We start from the raw sequence: 16,385 nt of genomic DNA, 5'->3' as shown, positions 1-16,385 counted from the left end.
TAGAACTAAATTTGAAACAGTTTTCATATGACCTGGCAAATTTTGAGATTAAGAACCATCTACCTAATTTTTTTCTTCCAACTGCATCAAAAACCAAGTATTATTTTCAAGGATATAATATGTGTGCTCATCTTCTTTGATGACAGAAAAACAATATATGATAATATTCTCCACCAATTAGTGTTATACGTTTTGCTCTTTCATGATTAAAGAGTTGTTGATAAGGAATTTGAAGTGCAAACCTCCCTGTTTAAGGCTAGAGGCATCCGTCTTCAGCTGGTGTTAAGAAACAGGTGTTCCTGGCTGACTTGAAGGAAGGAGATCTGGTGGTTATGATGACTATACAGCTCTGGTTAGAATCTCTTTAATCAATTGCTGAGAAGTACTTTTTGGAAGCATTTCTTTTATATTTCTTTCTTCACTCTCATCCCTCAGAATAGAGCTGAGAAGTAAGATCGGAATATGTGTTTTGACAGGAGTAACTCCCTTATTATGAAAATGGTTGGTGATTTTTCACCTTCCAGATCAAATGGTGATCTATTCCTTTTAAGCAGTAACTTCCTTGTAACTTTCCCACTCTCATCAAGCTAGGAGATAGCAGAGCAATGCTAGAATCTAACTCTTTTCTTGTCACAATTGAGCAGGTAGAATTTTATCATGCTCTAATGGATTAACTTGAACAACATGTTTATCCTAAGCCATCAAAATATGTTGCTGTTTATTTATAAAGAATGAGAGAGATGACCCAGTTACTTATTAATATTCTCTAATGTTGTTAGATAGGACCTGTGTTCTTAGCCCTGCTTCTGGAACCTTATGCACGGTGCAGGTATTTGAGGTTCGGGAGACATCTGATGAACAATCAAAATAGTAACAGACATTGAAGAGGAGAGTAGATGAATTTTGGCTGAGACACAACACGTCAGGGAAGAACAGAACATGTTTACTGAGGACTTAGAAATGGAGTAGGGGGCTTCCCTGGTGGTGCCGTGGTTGAGAGTCCGCCTGCCGATGCAGGGAACGCGGGTTCGTGCCCCGGTCCGGGAAGATCCCACATGACGCGGAGGGGCTGGGCCCGTGAGCCATGACCGCTGAGCCTGCGCGTCCGGAGCCTGTGCTCCGCAACGGGAGAGGCCACAACAGTGAGAGGCCCGCGTACCGAGAAAAAAAAAAAAGGAAATGGAGTAGGTTCTAAAGTGGTGGCAGTAATTTTGTTCTTGATGCCCTAGTTCATCTAACAAAACTAAGTTTAGTTAATTCATGACTCCATCTGATTTTTCAAATACAATTTAATTCTAATAAATCATAACCATTTGAAGTACTTCTTTCTTTTGATTAGTATTCCAGGGGGATTAATAATTTTCTACCCTAATAATAGAAATAAAAAGTATATTTTATCAGCACATTGCACCTGCCACATATCACATCTTGAATAATTCATGCCCACTGTTGTTGCCAAGTAAAACTTAAGCAAAGTTTTAGGTTTTGAAGCTAAATTTTTGAATAATAATTATTTAATAAATGTTTGTGAAAACCAGCTGTTCCCTTTTAAAAAACCCTAGAGGAAGCCATATGACAGAGCTAATGAAATCAACACAATTACAATGTCCTGCTTATAAATAACATATAATGTTATTAATAGAAAAATACCCAAAGATACCACAGCTGTGCAGTTGTGGAGACAACATGCTTGACTCACTGTGGTTGCCCTTTAAAAATGCTTCCCACAAATGAGCTCAGCAGAGGCAAAGAAAGGGATAGCAGTTAGGCCTCTGATACATACTTGGTAATGTGGAAAAAATTTTTACATCAAAACAATTTTATTGATGATGTGAAGGTATTTGATATTTAAAATTGGTAAAGGGTCAAGTCATCAGGATTTTTCAGTGCAATGTGAGATGTGAAAATAACATGAATTAAGAACAGCTAATGTCAATAAACTCTAAGTGCGGATACATTTTAATACCCCTTTCCTCTTGAAATAGGTACTTTATGATTACATATGTTAATCTCCAGCCCCCACTCTAACCATGTTCCCCCTTCACCCTCCATATCCTTAACTCTACCCAAAAAGGATGTTTTCTCTTGAGAATTCATGACTTCCCCCAAGACTGTCATTTTGGATGATATGGTAACTCCTTTACTCCCTTTTTGGGTAGAATCAGAGAATAAAAATTATTAGAAAAGTTAAACTAAATTAGTGAGAATAAAATAAACAGAAAGAGTTAAATTCTATAGAACTCATCTATCTCTAATTTGCAGAAGAATTTTATTTTGTAGATTTCTAATATGAGTATTGTAGAGGAGATTATCATCAACTTAATCCTCAAAGAATTCAGGAAACACCTATTTTATGTTGTTGCTGCTTAGTAGAAAGAGATTCCAATGTGTTAATTATGGATGAAAACAGACACAGACATACTGAAGGAAATGAAAATAATCTCAACAGAGCTTAAATCCACCCCTCCCCCATAGAAAATGTCATGCAGTTGGCCTACAATTTCTTTTTTTTTCATTGTCCGTCACATCTCATTCATGCCTGTGAGACTCTTGTTTGCTTTGGTTTGCTATTCAAACAAATGTCAGCTGAGTTTATTTGAAAACTGGAATAAATTGCAGCACTTTAGGTCATTAACTGCAACCAGGCATTTTGTAACTGACAGTATATTCAGTGACTACAAATCTTAAAACAGGATTTGGTGTGTTCTTAGACCTGCTAATTTCTATCTTTGGAGTATGAAATGGAATGAAAAACAGAAAAGAGAGATATACTTATGTATCTTTAAAATATATTCATTTAAATATCTTTTAAAGCTTTTGGCATCATTCTGGAGTTGGCATAAAACACTGAATCCTGAAATGTTTAGTAACTTGATATTTGTAACTTGTGGGTTCCTTTTTATGGAAAGTATCTTATGTTTCCTCCTGTAATACTCATAAAACCTATGCTTATATCAAACCATCCATGCATATAACTTATATTTGGCCATCCAAACTGCTTGGAACTCACAAGAGTCTCCATTCTTGGTCTAAAAGATCAAGCCCCCAGTTTGAAAGAAATTATTCTAAGGGAAGGAGTTTTTGTTTTTAAAATGTCTTCTCAGATAGACAAGTAGTTCAATGGAACAGAATAGAGAACTAAGAAAAACTAACCCAAGTGCAGCTAACTGATTTTTGACAAAGGTGAAGGAAGAATTGTCTTTTCAACAAATGGTACTGGAACAATTAGAGATCTACATAGAGGTAAAAAATATTAACTTCAATCTAAACTTCACAGTGTATACAAAAATTAATTCAAAATTAATCATAAATCTAAATGTAAAACATAAAGCTATACAAATGTTGGAGAAAACATAAGAGAAAATCTTCAGGACCTAGGGCTAGAAGATGAGTTTTTAGGCATGATACCAAAAGCACAATCTTTTGAATAAAAGAAGAAAAGAAAATATTCTTAAATTGGACTTCACCAGAATTAAAAACTTTTTGCTGTGCAAAATCCTGTTAGAGGATGAAGACAAACTACAGACACGGAGAAAATATTCGGAAACCATATATTTGACAAAAATATTATATCTAGAATATGTAAAGAACTCTAAATGTTCAACAGTATGAAAACAAATCAATTGGAAAAATGGGCCAAAAAAAGGTGTTCACATAAAATGGTGTTCAACATCATTAGTCATTAGGGAAATGTAAATTAAAACCCCTATGAGATACCACTGCACACCTAATAGAATAAAGTAAAAAAAAAAGTCACAATAGCAAATGCTGGTGAAGATATAGAGACACTGGATCTCTCAGCTATTGCTGGTGTGAATGTAAGATGGTAGCACTGCTCTAGAAAACAGTTTGATAGCTTCTTATAAAACTAAGCATGCATTATTAGTAAATATGACTCAGCAATCACAGTCTTGGGCATTTATCCTAGAGAAATGAAAACTTATTTTCACACAAAACCTCTACATGTATGTTCATAGCAGCTTCATTTGTAATTGCAAAAACCTATAAACAACTCAGATATCCTTCAGTGGGTGAATGGTTAAATAAACTTTGGTACATCCATACAGTGGAATACTTTTCAACAGTAAAAAGGAACAAACTATTGATATATACAACAACTTGGATGGATCTCAAGGGCATTGTGTTTTAGTGAAAAAATGTCTAGCTCAAAAAGTTGCAAACTATATGATTCTATTTACATAACATCCTCAAAATGACAAAACTATAGTGATGAAGAACAGATTAATGATTACCTGGGGAAAGAAACAGGGTGAAGATTGGGAATATAAAGGAAGCTCATTTGTGGTGATGGAACAGTTTTGTATCTTGATTATGGTGGTGGTTTTTACACACACACAAACACACGTACACCCCCCCCATATCTTCTCAAGATTCTTAATCTAAATATTCCCTTTCAAAGGAACCAAGATAAAATGATGTAGATGCTTCTTTACTTATTTAATTATTTTCACTGTTATCTGGAAGTAAAATTTAACTATAAATCCCCTTAGAAGAAGAGGTTGGATCATTTTGCATAGATCAAGAAGCCCATGGATATTTAAAAATGAATTTATTATTAGCGTTATTACAACTTACAAACAATAGTATTGTATGGGTCAGTCTATAGATTTATACTTAAGTAATTAAGAAACAATATGGTTTTTTAGTAATGTATCAACACTCTTTTCAGGATTCCTTGAGTGAAAATTTTAAATAAAACATTTTAGTAGCAATTCTGTATAGAAAGATGACAGAAAGTACCAGAGCTCCAGAAAAGAGAAATCTATAGTCCCCCAAACAAAATTACACCCTTTTATGACCCTAACTCTTCTTTACCACACAACACACTGGAAACTAGATTTCAAATCTAACAAGGTTCTTCAGTCAAAATAACACCAGCATAAGTGATGCTGTAAAGACTCCCTTCTTTTATTCTTTTTGTCTGAAAAACCACATCATATGTGAGTAGTATATAAGGTGACAGAAGATTTAATAAAAGTTGTATCCACTCTCTTGGTACACCTTCTGTGGATAACATAAGATGAGAGGGAGAGAACACAGAACATTTTTCAACTTGAGATTTGTTCCAGACAAGAAGGAAAATTAAATGTTAAATCTGTTGTTTTCACTATAGGCTTTAGCATAAGATATCTTAGCTAAAAAAGTCCATAAATCCAACTGAAGTAATTGTATTATGGTAAAAAAATGGGCACAGACTCTGGAGAAAAACAAGAACAGTTGGAGTTGATCTGGTTTGACAAGGTTAGTGACTAGGTGATCCTGGACAAGTTTTGAATGTGTTGAATTTGTCTGATCATTTTACAGATGAGAAAACTGTGGCCCAGAGAAGTTGAAAGACTTTCCCTTGGTCACACAGCAATTTAGATATAGAGTAGGGCCCCAAACCTAGATTTCTTTTTATTCCCAACTAGTCCAATACACTTTCCACAGTACTATCCCATTTCAAAATGTCTGTCAAGAGGTTGATCCTTGGAGATATTGCCATTCACGTTACCATGTCCTTACTTTTATACCTGGCAAGAAATACTAGATTATTATATTTATCAAAAGTATATTCACTCTCACCATTAATTCTAATTAGGAACTTGATGCTGGTATGAATTGCTAAAATTTGTATCAGTTAGGATAGGCTAAATTATGCTAGAAAAAATATCCTGTAATTTCAAAAGCTTAAAATCACAAAGGCTTATTTATGGTTCATGATACATGTCCATCATGAATCAGTAGAAGCTCTGCACCACTGCACTAGTCGTTACTCGGAGACTCTGGATGATAGAACCGCCTACATCTTGAACATAGCTGGTGGCCACAGACGGAAAAAGAGCTCCAGAGGGTCTCATCCTAGCAATGAAAAACTCCAGTCTGGAAGTGACACAGAGAATTTCTGCTCACAATTCTTTGTCAACAGTGGCCTCACCCAGTTAAAAGAAAGCCAGGTAGTGATATCCTACTCTTTACTAAGAAGAGAGGGAGAACTAGTTATAGTTGGTGAGCAGTATTAATGACCATCCTATGATCTGTGATGCATTATGGCCCTGTAAAGGGCTGAAAATCGTTAAGATTCACTAATATGAAAAAATTCCCAACTGTGTAGACAAAAATACTCTATAAAATTGTCACCATTTGAAGAGATACTGTCAGTGATTTGTGCTTAAATATTAGTTTTTTCAACCTTCAAGCATTCTCTAAACTTATGATAGGCATAAACATAGGACTGTAAATTTTTGGCAGGCATAACTGTTCTTCCCTACTAGTTTCCTTTTTACTTCCTGACGTTTTCATCCTTGAACTCTGAGGACAGATCCATAGCTGTCTTTATCGTTCTTGGAACTCTACACACAAATCTTTCTGACTAGCCCTTTTGCTTAGGTTTTTTAGCTGGCCGATACACTGGTTCTTAACTATACAAGATGTCCTCTGTTGGAGTTGGAGTTGTATCATTTGATTACACAAAACAGCAATAAAATATCATATAGATAGGAAGTTTGAGTGATATTGCATGGAGAGAGGAAGTTAGCGCAAAAGTGACAAGGAGAGAAAATAGGAAAACGGTGGGGGACGGAGAGAGGAGAGGCATTTAGGCTAGGCTTCATTAGAAATGGTGGAATTAATATGGTTATCTACTAAGATTAAAAAGCAAGTCCCTAAAAGAATAAGAGATTTAGTGCTAGTGCCAGAGCAGTAAAATCATCGATTTCTCTTTATCCCTTCCATTTATCTTAGTTAGAAACAATCTCAGATAGTACTACTCATTTCACTCCAAGAAGGCAGTGGTCTCCCATTTGGCACCGTGTTATCAAGGTTCTTCTATTCTCCGGCCCTGGCAGGAACACTCAGGGAATGGGGGCTGAGCTCAGTTCTCATAGATTTAGTCCCTAGGAAGTGACTACAATCACTAGATTTCATCCAAACAGGGCTAATAAGTATTTTTCCTACGGAATAGTCCCCAAATTATACTAGCTTCCCTAAAAATCAAAGGGCAAAATTGTCAAGAGATTCAAATATTGTTTTAAGACCTCCCACTAAAAGAAAAATGAGTACTCTTTCATTTTCTTTTGCATTTTTTAACCACCGTTATCTTTCCATGTAGTGTACTCTCTTTATTAGTTCTACAACAGATTCCGTGACCACTGACTAAACGTTTATATTGATATATTTTTTCAGTGCTAGAAAGATTAATTAAAAACCTGAGTGTTTGTTTGTTTTAAACATATCTTTCAATGACAGAAAGAATGTTTGTTAAATGGAATTAAAATGAAATAAACCAGATGACTTGGGCTGGCTTTCACTTACTTCTGAAATCCTTGAAACCAAGAAGTAATGTGAATAGCTTTATACTTCTACCTTTTATTGTTGGGATAAAGGTTCATTCATCTACAATGTAATATTCAATGTGCTGATAATAATATTTATTTGTAACTTGGGAAAAATTCAAAATTAGGTAACTTAATGCCTGAAGGGAGATCTCTTAAAGTGAATGCAATGCATGTTCTATGGAAATATTTTTGCCATAAATATCAGTGTCTTTATGGTAGTAAAATCATTTGTTTTATACTTATGGCTAAAATTCACCCCCCTTTCTTTTTTTTTCATCTTGGAATGGCCTTCTTTTAATGTGTTTTGTTTTAAGAATAATTTTATAGCAGGGTAGTGGTGAAATAAAAACGTGTTACAAATTTTAAAAAATTATAATATTTATTTGAATAGGTGGTTGAAGTTTGAAGAAGATGTGGAAGATGGAGGGGAAAGGTGGAGCAAGCCTTATGTGGCTACTCTTTCACTGCACAGCTTGTTTGAGTTGAGAAGTTGTATTCTGAATGGAACTGTGTTGCTGGACATGCATGCCAACACTTTAGAAGAAATTGCAGGTACATCCTTTTTTCTCCTTAGTCTATTTCACACTTATGGGTACAGCTGATTTTTTTAATTCCCTTTTTCTTATAATTCTATACACGTGTGACCTTTAGGAAAGTAATTCTCATGATCAGTGTATGAGACCTCAAAAATAACTTTGTTTTACCACCTCATTTAAGATAAAAGAAGTTGAATCTCAAAGAAATATGGTCTAACATGCCAGTGGCAAGTCTAGAACAAGAATCTATATACCTTGCTTTCCATTTAGCATATATTGTTTTTCATCATCATATGTAATTAGACTGTCACCATTAGAAAATTGAAGGAAAAATCCATAAAGCTAGAGATTGATTTTTTTCAATATTCAAATACATGAAATAGCCAAATGAAAAAGTTTCAGTAATTAGGAAAAATGTTAGCTTAGGATAGAACAGAAAGGTATGGCCATTTATTTTAAACTGAATTAAAAATCTTGAATTCCAGAGGAGGCCAAGTGATGAAGTTTAGATTAGTTTATAATTGAAACTATGGCTTGCGTCTGGGATGAATGATTTGTACTAGAAGTCTATTATGGCTATATCACACAAGCAGTTATATTTAGGAAGCATCTTACTGTTACTCTGCAAATAAAAGCAAAGAACTCCTATATCTTTTCAGCTGGAAGACAAACATTTTAGTAAAAACAAAATAATACAAAAAAAACACAGAAATGAGTTTTGAAAGGGTATAAACGAAATGGTTACTGGAGATTTTTAAAAATAAAAACAAAGCTAGGACTCAGGCAGTTTTAAAAATTCCTAGTTCAGAAAAACATAAAAGCAGTTCCATGTGGAATTTATTTGTGGAGTAGAAAGACTTCAGAGAGACTTCAGTGTCTTAATTATATTGTAGAGATGGGAAAAAAACCCAAAACACTCTGTGTGTTTTTGGATCACGTAAACGAGAAAATATTGTATTCGAAAAATAATGTATCTAATTTAATCTTCAGAATAACCTCATAAAGTAAGTGCATTCCCATATTTCAATAAGAAAATAGAAATTCTGAAACTTTCATGGTTCCAGTTCCATTTAAGGGCCTCTGACTTTAAGCTCCATGTTCCTTCTATTACGCTACAACTACTGTCTGAAGAAAGAGATGGCTTGAAGTGGTTGTTGTTAATTCCTTTAAAATTATTTATCTGGCTGTTGGTGCTGATAGGCATACATACATTGCAATATGTGTGAAAAAAAAAGTAAGCATGGAGAGATATTTTGGCTCACAATCTTAAGCACAAACAAAAAAAAACACACACAAAACAAACAGGAAAGATGAGCTTTCCTCCCCTCAGTTTCATACAACACTTATAAAGAGATTACACTTTAAATACAGAACTAGAGCCTAAACGATGATATAAAGTTAAATACAGTATACTTTTTGGAAGAACACAGGATACAGTAACAGGTCACACTAAATCAAGACTTAAAGAAATGACTAACATGGAAATTAGCAAACTTCCTGAGAACGCTGGTATAGTAGCCATCCAATTCAATTCCCTAGCTTTACATTATGGGGTATTGCTGATACCCAATACAAATTTTTCTGTTTTAATTATGAATGAAATGGCTGGGTTCTTCCTAGTACTTTGCAGTTCAGGAAGCTCTTTTTAGTAATTCTACAACTATCTTTTTGATATTCAAAACAAACTTGGGGCTTAGCATTATTATTGTTATCCTTCATAAATAAAGTGACTCAGAAGGTTAAAGGTCTTGCCCAAAATAAGGAGTTTATTTCTGCTACTTATGTCAGTGATGGCATTACCTGTGAAAATGGATTAATTCAAATGAGTTTTGGATTGGCTGTATGTAATGAAGCTGTCAAATTCCTCAACCAGGCAAAATTAGCCTCAGAAAATTCTCTTCATAGTTTTACCAGGCTTTAAATTTCTTAAAACATGTAATTTCTAATGCTTTCTTTAGGAATTTATTTCTACCAGGAAATATTCTCCTGTTATAATTTGACTAAAACTCTGTTGTTTATCACTTTAGCTTGGTTTTGTTGTCTAAACTTATGCTTCCTTTCCCTAAACCTGCCCTCTTCCCCAAGCTCAACTCTGTAGAATATGTAAAGGTTGTTAGCTCTGTTGAATCTAGCTTTTTAAAGCAAATTACATTTTCTAAGTCTATTCTTACAAATGAAAGTAGTTCAGTGGAAGTCTCAATATCCCAAATAGGTTTTTAGTATTCTTTCTTCTCTTCTAATTAGTCTGTATTTTTCTGCCTCCAAAGTAGACCAACTTTTTTAATGTCCCATTTTCAGTGTACAACAGTGTAAACTACCATTCAGAAAAGGTCAGTAGTTTAGTTAACACCACGTAGAAAAATAGGATTACAAGTACCTGTGTTGATCGTTGTTTCCTTAGGTTCCTTTTCAATCATTAATGAGAAGAGATTCTCTCTCTTTGAGTAATTTTAATTTGGTGTATTTAATCCAAAGGTATTTATTTCTGCCCTCAATAAAATCTCATTAATAAATTTTCTCTGATAGCTTGTAATTATTTTTATTGTTTACTTATTGATATTTTTACTTTGTGACAATTTAGCTGTATTACGAAGTTTGTAGTAAATGTTTTACATTTTGAAGACTTCTAACTTTGTATTTTCACATCCATCACTATATTTTATTATCACAGAAACCTTATGAGGTAGGGAAGAGACTATTTCCTACATTTTATAAACAGATAAATAGAAAGTGATACATTACAGGTAACACTTGCAGAGATGGGAATAATTTCTTTTGATTAATCTATAATCATAAATTTTGTTTTTTTCTATTTCATGATAATTTGGGACCATAGTGATTAACTTTAAGATTTGGAACTTTTTCTTCACCTCTTATTTATCATACTTTTCTATATGTTAGGCAGTTGCTAATGTATTAGTCGCTAGTTTCTGTTTTGCAAAAGCTAGATATAATAGTTTATCTTTAAGGGCTCTAAGCCCTAGTCCTTTGCAAATGCACAGGCTCTGCAGCTTAATGTTTTCTAGACATTTCGTAGTAGAGGAATATGACCCCGATATTGTTTTAGAATGGTCAAGGATTTTTATATCAATGTTCTGATATGTTTTTAATAGACTCTTAAATAATTCTTTAAAGAGATTTTTGTAGACTTAGCAGGAGAAAATCTCATTTGTATCTGGCAGGTCTGTCAAGAATTTCTGGTGTAATTAAAGTAGGATTTTCTTTTGGATAAAGTTAATTTAAAAGTGTCTATTTCCCAATGTTTTAAGGAACTCAGAATAAATTTAAACTTCTTCCTTCAAAATATTACTTAACTTTTCAAATCCAAAATTCTCCAGATATATTTTCTTATCCTGATTTATTCTGATATGGAGATTAATTGTGTTAAAAATGCTTCTCAATTATATTCATATAAATTATAGGAAATTTTACGGTTTATGTTAATCTCTTAAATTCAGCACTGTAAAGATTAATAATGGAAATATTACCTCTGTAGTGTGTCTACTTTAACCTATTGCTGTCAATGAGGGTAAGATATTAAAACCAAACCAAAGTTAGTACCATGGACAGATTAACAATCATAGTTCTCAACTCATTAAAACAACTCTTGCTGTTTAAAATCTTTCATCAAAGGAAACATCCACAGTTTGCTCCACTGAATATAATCTGAAGATTTGGGAGTATGTTAATAGCCATATATATATATTTTAATGCCTATGCTATTACCATCCTTGGTCTGGAAAGTAAGTTTTCTTATGGTAATTTACATTTTTATTACATACACTTCTGTTAGTAGTGTCAACCAAACTGTAAAATTTAGAACCCCCTATTGCCCACTTCTCCCCCAGCATCTTTGAAGACAATGGATTTTTAAGACAAAGCAATTATACGATCATCTTTAAAGAAGCGGAGATTTATATAGAGTCTGTAAAATCTCATGGTCTCTAGAGGCTTTCATTCAATAGTCAAATGGATTGATCATGACAAAATAATTGCCTGATTAAGATGAAAAGTATTTTTTCACTTTCTGAGGTTTTTCTACACAAATACTGCTAGTTTTTCTGGAGCCTGTTTAGTGCTAGAAGACTGTGACCAATTTATCCCTTTTCTTCTTGCTTCTTCTCTTATCACCCAGATCCTGGCATTGAGCTTTGGCAGGCTGGACTGTATTATTTAGGCATCATAGCCTGCTGAGATTGTTGGTCTTGACTCTGGGCCTAAAGCCATTATGGCCCATTATCCTTTCTTACTTTTCAAGGTTAATACTAATTTATATTATAGTGGTGAAGAGCACAATGTAAATGATTAGTGAACCACACTCGCTTTGATACTTAAATTTCACCTTAGCATAAGTTATATTCTTAAGCAAGTTGATTAACTTTTCCAGTTCATTAAGACATTGCTTGGTCATGTTATACCTTAGAGGAGTTTGCTATGTATTTCTGCGACTAACGAGCAGACGAGTGTTCTTTTCTATTTATCTTATGTAACTGTTTTATATAAAGACGTTATCTCTGAAAAACTTTGAAGCTAGTGGCTTATTTTTCGTAGTGCTTAGGCCTGGAAAGATTGTGCTTTGATAAGAATGAAAAACTATAACCATGTGCATGTTTTATTACATGATTAATTTTTATTCCGATTAGAATATTGAACTGGGGATACATATCATGGTTTACAGATGAAACTGCTGCATGATGGTATCCTTTTGGTGTCTGAATAATCTACTTTACAGCTCCTATCATGAAGTATATAATGCATATTTTATATACATTTTTCCATCTTAGCAAGATTGCAGTGTAAAGTCATGTATGTTGACAATTTATCATTTCCTTTATTTCAAATTAATCCAAGGGTTTTATAACTACTGATCTCAAAAAAACTGAGATATAAGTTTAAATATTCTATACTATCATACATTTTCAGAGCTGGAAGAGACTTTGGAGGTAATTATAGTGGACATTATGGCTGACTCCCAGACATTCATTCTACCTCTTTCCATTGTAAACAGCCAAGTGATAGAACAAAGTTGGCAAATTATGCTCTATATGAAAATAGGGCCACTGCCTGATTTTGTTAGGCATGTGAGCTAAGAATGGTTGTTATATTTTATATGACTGAAAAATAATAAAAAGAAAATCAATATTTTGCAACATGAAAATTATATGAAATTCTAATTTTAGTGTCCATAAAAAGTTTTATTGAAACACAATTATGGTAATTTGTGTACGTGTTATCTATGGCTACTTTCATGCTATAAAAATGGAGTTGAGTAGTTGTGGCAGAGATTGTATGGCCTGCAAAGCCTAAAATGTTTATTATCTGGCCCATTACACAAAAGGTTTGTCTACCTCTGGTTTAGAGAAATGACTTCACAGTGAAGGGCAGTTCTTGATTAGTCTAAGCCAGCTGGGGATCCCATCTTCTTTGTCAGTGATTGGCTCAGCATGGACAGGACTATGTCAGTTGAGCTTAGAATTGTTCCTGGGTAGGGGAAAAAGGACTTTTCTTTTAAGAAAAAGTCACAAAAAGGCAAAGAATCTCTGATATGAACAAAGTTGTGTATCTCCTTGTTGCTGCTGGCACCCACCTTATGACCATAAGGAAAATAGCCTGAGGTTAAAGCTCACACCTCGAGGAGGGGGAAGCTGACAAAATCACAGAGAAATGGAGTTAAATCCAACCTAACTTTGATTTTTCTGTTAGGTAAGCCAGTGAAATTTATTGTTTTAGATAGTTTGATTTGGGTTTTCTGTTATTGATAAATCCAACTTTGCCTCTGCTTGATACACTATTATAAAATACAGATAAATGATTTAAAACCAGCAAAAAATTTAAACCATGGGCCCATAACCTACTTAAAGGAAATCGCAAAGAAAATCTTGTACTGGGAAATATTTACTGAGGGCCTCAATATTCCAATCAGTGCATTAGGTGCCTTATGTCCTGGCAACAATGCTGTTATGAGATAGCTATTACCTCTGTCTTAGAAATAAGGACACTGCGACTATTCAACTTTACAAGGCCACACAGCTGGAATGTGGGACAGTGATCCAAGTCTGTTTCCCCAGTCGTTTCCTTTTCACACTGAAGGAAAACATTATTTGGAAAGGAGGATTCTGCTAATTTTCAAATCTTCAGTGTGGGGCAGCGGGAGACAATGCATTGTAATCTGCTTTACATAAGGAGTTAGCACCTCAGAAAATCAAATAGAGTTAATATTTGATCATATGAAAGCAGATTAATTACACTGAGGTTTATTGAGGTGATCTTTGTATTACCAAGAACTCATCTACTCATTTTCTAGGCATTTCTGACACGTATGGTAAATATCCATCTGCTTAGTTATAGCCTTCTGAAATCTCACCTTTTATTCTTTGTTTTATGGGTATAGAAGGTTTTCTAAAATCTAAACACATTATCAAGGAAGGTTTGAGAGGACTGACTTTATATTAATGTGAAAGAATTGTTTACTCTCCAAATGCAACCAGCTAGGTAGTTGCCTAAGCCTCCTTGCATCAGATTTTAACCGATGGACTTAAGGAAGAAACATGGAAATTATTCTCTACTAGAAAAAGGGAGGAAAACCATATTAAAATATATGTATGAGACATTTTAATTTTAAACATGCTAATCATATTTATATTACTCCTGATACTATTCCCTCTCGTCAGTGTGAATAATGGAGAACATAAAGCACTTTGTTCTCGATACAACTATTCCTGTTTGAAAAATAAAACTCCATAAGATCATTACATATTTAAAAATGAATGGTTTATTTTCCCAAATCTTTCTTGTGTAGCATTTCTACAAAGAAAGACAAACTTCTGTTTCTAAGACCATACTTAGAGATTTTTTAAAGGAATTCATTCCTATTTTAAGAGGAATAATATTATCTAGGGTATGCATATTTGGACTCAGTGGTTCACTACTGGAACATTACAGGAAAGCTGTGCTCATTTTCTTTCTACCTTCACTCTTCAGATATGGTCCTTGATCAACAAGTGAGCTCAGGTCAGCTCAATGATGATGTACGCCACAGGGTCCATGAGGCACTGATGAAACAGCATCACCACCAGAATCAGAAAAAACTCACCAATAGGATTCCCATTGTTCGCTCCTTTGCTGATATTGGCAAGAAACAATCAGAACCAAATTCCATGGATAAAAATGGTAAATATTTCTTTATTGTACTCTTATCGTTTATTGTAGTTGTCTGAAATATCAAAGTCCTTTAAAATATGTTTTACTTGAAAATGATCTATTGAAATTCAGATTGTTGTGGTAGAATTGTTTCTTTTCATATTCATGTATTGTTTTATTATCAGGCATCAAACTGTAGAAATTTTATTAACAAAGATTTAAAGTTTCCTGAAAGGCTCATGAAAGAATGCAAGGGAAATTTTATCTAATAAGAAGTTATACACTCAAATGTAGCAAACATAAACTGAGTGTCAATTGCATCACAAATAAGGCTCTAGTCTTTGTCTCACAGCTTGAGAATGTAATGCAATGCTTTGACGTAAGGTCTTTTAGTTAAAATGAATAATGATCAACATTTAGTGATTGTGGAAAAAAAGATATTGGCTTCATGTTGCTCATGGTCAACAAATCCCTTTCTAGATTACAGTTGAAAAGAGCAGCTAGTGCATTACTTGTGTCTCTACTTATATTAAGCCTGATTTCTAGTTCATGGGCTCGTCGCTCTTTGCAGTACTACACCATCAATGTCCATGGAGCGTCCGCACTTACCATCTTGGCTCACCAACATAGATGAGCCACTATCATTTGATAGTAAACAACCATTGATAGGAATTGATAGAAAACAACCATTGTTTTCTAGCAGTCATTCATGACTTACTTCTTGGCAATCATGAAGCAAAAACAGTGTTTCTAATTGTTTTATCCTTTCTTCTGTATTTTGTTCTCTGCATCCATTTGACCCTTCATCTTTGACATTAAGGAAATTGCTTAGAAATCTCTTATCATTCATCCTTTCCATCAGTCTTATGAAGGAAAATGAAGTTATCATAAGGATGATATGAATTGGTTATACTTCCGCTAGCTATAAAAGTTCCCAGTTTTAAAGGATACAAATTAATGAAAAGTAATTTCAAATGTTTTACTAGAAAGACTCCGATTTCCACAAATAGACTAAGCATGTGTATTGACAGCATGGACTTTATGTAATTTCACTCCTATTTTCAAAAGCTTCAGAGATGCTTTATATACAAATGCATGAAAATGAGGTTTTTTTCAGATTCTGCTTTAATGGGAATTTTTACCAGTTTTCATACTACTGAATCAAATATACACAAGTAGAATAAATACTTTAATAAATCAATAATGATGGTTAGATGTACTGTTGTCTCAGAACTAGTTCTAAATAATTTTTGAAATACTCATTTGATTTTTTTAAAAAACCTTCAATGACTGAATGTGTAAATCGTTGTTATATCGAAGACTCTGTAGTTGTGCACATATTAAGTTCAATAAAAGTGTTATGAGTGCTTTA

At 33.8% G+C, this 16,385-nt stretch overlaps 1 protein-coding gene across 3 annotated transcripts in view; it reads left to right on the top strand.

Annotated features, from left to right (window-relative positions):
• The window catches only part of SLC4A10 (solute carrier family 4 member 10), a 216,334-nt gene that overhangs the window by 78,956 nt on the left and 120,993 nt on the right, over positions 1-16,385 (top strand). For 2 of the 3 annotated variants that reach the window (XM_024735940.1, XM_024735939.1), the window contains exons 5-6: positions 7,729-7,889; positions 14,855-15,043. In XM_024735940.1, coding sequence (XP_024591708.1) covers positions 7,729-7,889; positions 14,855-15,043 — 350 coding nt within the window. Of the gene's footprint in view, positions 1-7,728; positions 7,890-14,854; positions 15,044-16,385 lie in introns of those variants that run through there. The other variant, XM_024735941.1, reaches the window with a different exon arrangement.

The sequence above is a fragment of the Neophocaena asiaeorientalis genome, unplaced genomic scaffold (genome assembly GCF_003031525.2).
Source record: "Neophocaena asiaeorientalis asiaeorientalis breed wild unplaced genomic scaffold, Neophocaena_asiaeorientalis_V1.1 scaffold72, whole genome shotgun sequence".
Lineage (NCBI taxonomy): Eukaryota > Metazoa > Chordata > Mammalia > Artiodactyla > Phocoenidae > Neophocaena > Neophocaena asiaeorientalis.
Note: the sequence above shows the minus strand (reverse complement) of the source record. Positions and strands in the feature narration are given on the sequence as shown.